This window comes from Oryctolagus cuniculus, chromosome 6 (genome assembly GCF_964237555.1).
Source record: "Oryctolagus cuniculus chromosome 6, mOryCun1.1, whole genome shotgun sequence".
NCBI classification, from domain to species: Eukaryota; Metazoa; Chordata; class Mammalia; order Lagomorpha; family Leporidae; genus Oryctolagus; species Oryctolagus cuniculus.
In genome coordinates this window covers 80,797,031-80,799,228 of record NC_091437.1, presented here as the reverse complement: position 1 = coordinate 80,799,228, position 2,198 = coordinate 80,797,031, and the positions used below count along the sequence as shown (strand labels likewise).

At 42.9% G+C, this 2,198-nt stretch overlaps 1 protein-coding gene across 1 annotated transcript; it reads right to left on the bottom strand.

Annotated features, from left to right (window-relative positions):
* Positions 1-1,211: 1,211 nt before the first annotated feature.
* LOC100337881 (large ribosomal subunit protein eL21-like) lies at positions 1,212-1,775 on the bottom strand. The gene has a single exon (XM_051844871.2). The coding sequence runs from the start codon at positions 1,727-1,729 to the stop codon at positions 1,247-1,249; it is 483 nt and encodes a 160-aa protein (XP_051700831.1). The 5' UTR covers positions 1,730-1,775; the 3' UTR covers positions 1,212-1,246.
* Between the last annotated feature and the right edge of the window lie 423 nt (positions 1,776-2,198).

Below are 2,198 nucleotides of genomic sequence, written 5' to 3'. Positions count from 1 at the left end.
CAGGACCTTGTCTCAAATATTTTCAAATATTTTATTATAGCAGCACAAATAGTCTAGAGATGCAAATAAATCAAACATGGAACCTTCCAATTTTGAGTCCAGGGATTATTAGAAGCTTTCAAAGGTCCCACTTTGTCCTTACAACAAATAGGAAACAGAACAAACTAAAATCAAAACCTTTTCAAACTGCCTGCACCAAAATTGGAGAGATAGGATCATAACTGACCCAAGCAGGGACCCCTACAGGATAGGGAGAAGTGAACTGTAGCTGCTGAAGGCTCAGCATGCACTAACCTGAGAGATTAAAAAAAAACAAACAAACAAACTCCAGGGGAACCCAGTTTTGGGGAGCCCAACAGTTTTGTGAGTTTTGTCTCCAGGAACTTGACCAGGCTTTCATACTAACTAGGAGAAAAAGCCTCCTGTGCTTCCAGCTTGGGCAACAAACAAGGAATTTTTTAAAAAAAGATTTATTTATCTACTTGAAAGTCAGAGTTACACACAGAGAGAAGGAGAGTCAGAGAGAGAGAGAGAGAGAGAGAGAGAGAGAGAGGTCTTCCATCTGCTGGTTCACTCCCCAATTGGCTGCAACGGCTGGAGATGTACTGATCTGAAGCCAGGAGCCATGAGCTTCTTCCGGGTCTCCCACACAGGTGCAGAGGCCCAATGACTTGGACCATCTTCTAGTGCTCTCCCAGGCCACAGCAGAGAGCTGGATCAGAAGCAGAGCAGCTGGGTCTCAAACAGGTGCCCATATGGGCTGCCGGCACTGCAGGCGGCAGCTTAACCTGTTACGCCACAGCGCTGGCCCCCTAGGAATGTTTTAAAAAGATGTCTGAGAGCTCTTCTCTTCTCCACAGGGTCTGCCATTGGGAGAAACCATTTAATTCGAGCCTAACCTATAGGAATTTTATCAGAGCTTAGCAGACCTGGCAGAAGAGAAATACCCAACTCCAGCTGGTTCTAGCCTTCCATGTGGAGGAAGAAAAAAATGCCTGCTAAATCGAATAAAGTCTATTCAATTTCTTCTTACAGTTCTATCTGTTTTTGTATCATATACCTTTTTTTTCAATTAGGTCTTTTTTATATTTTATTTTATTTAATGAACATAAATTTCCAAAGTACAACTTATGGATTACAATAGCTCCCCCCCCGCCATATCTTCCCTCCCACCCACAACACTCCCCTCTCCCACTCCCTCTCCCCTTCCATTTCAATTAGGTCTTATTTATTTATCTTACATTTATCATGCCATGAATTCATAAGGAATGGGTTCCAGCAACTCAGGCTCCTTTCCATTGGTTCTGACAAAGCGGGCTTCCCTGGGTGGAGCAGGCTGATGCTTTAGTTGAACCCAGGTACCCTTCTCTTTGGCTTCCTTCTTTTTCTGATCATTTTCCTTCACACGTTTCAAGAAGCTATCTCGGCTCTTAGAGTGCTTAATGTGTTCAATACGCACATTTATTCTCTTGGCAAGAATCTTGCCCTTCGCTTGTTTGTTTACAACAATGCCAACAGCATGCTGGGTAACATTGTAGACTCTTCCAGTTTTTCCATGGTAACATTTATGGGGCATTCCTTTTTGAACAGTACCCATTCCCTTGATGTCCACAATGTCACCTTTCTTGTAAATGCGCATGTATGTGGCCAAAGGAACAACTCCATGTTTTCTGATAGGCCTGGAGAACATGTACAGGGTACCTCGCCTCTTTCCCTTTGTGTTCGTCATCTTGGCGAATTACTGGAAGATGGCGGCTCCGGCCGAAAGGATCATATACCTTTTTAAGATTTATTTTATTTATTTGAAAGACAAAGTTACAGAGAGAGGTAGAGACAGAGAGAGAGGTCTTCCATCCATGGGTTCACTCCCCAGATGGCTGCAATGGCAGGAGCTGTGCTGATCCAGAGCCAGGAGCCAGAAGCCTCTTCTGGGTCTCCCACGTGGGTGCAGAGGCCCAAGGACTATCCCCATTGATAATAGCATGAAGGAATCTCTTGTTTTAGAAGCAGTGCTCCTTAGTACATTACGTATTTTTTTTTTTTTAAGATTTATTTTATTGATTTGAAAAGCCAACAAGAATGAATTCCTGCAGAACTGTCTGGTTGATCTTCATCATATCCATATCTGAAATTGAAAGAAAATAAAACATTCAACTCTTCATCAAATTAAAATGGTGCTTGGGCCATCTTCTACTGTT

Bases quoted from the DNA above. Each gene is read 5' to 3' on its own strand.
- LOC100337881 (XM_051844871.2), bottom strand. From the start codon at position 1,729: ATGACGAACACAAAGGGAAAGAGGCGAGGTACCCTGTACATGTTCTCC.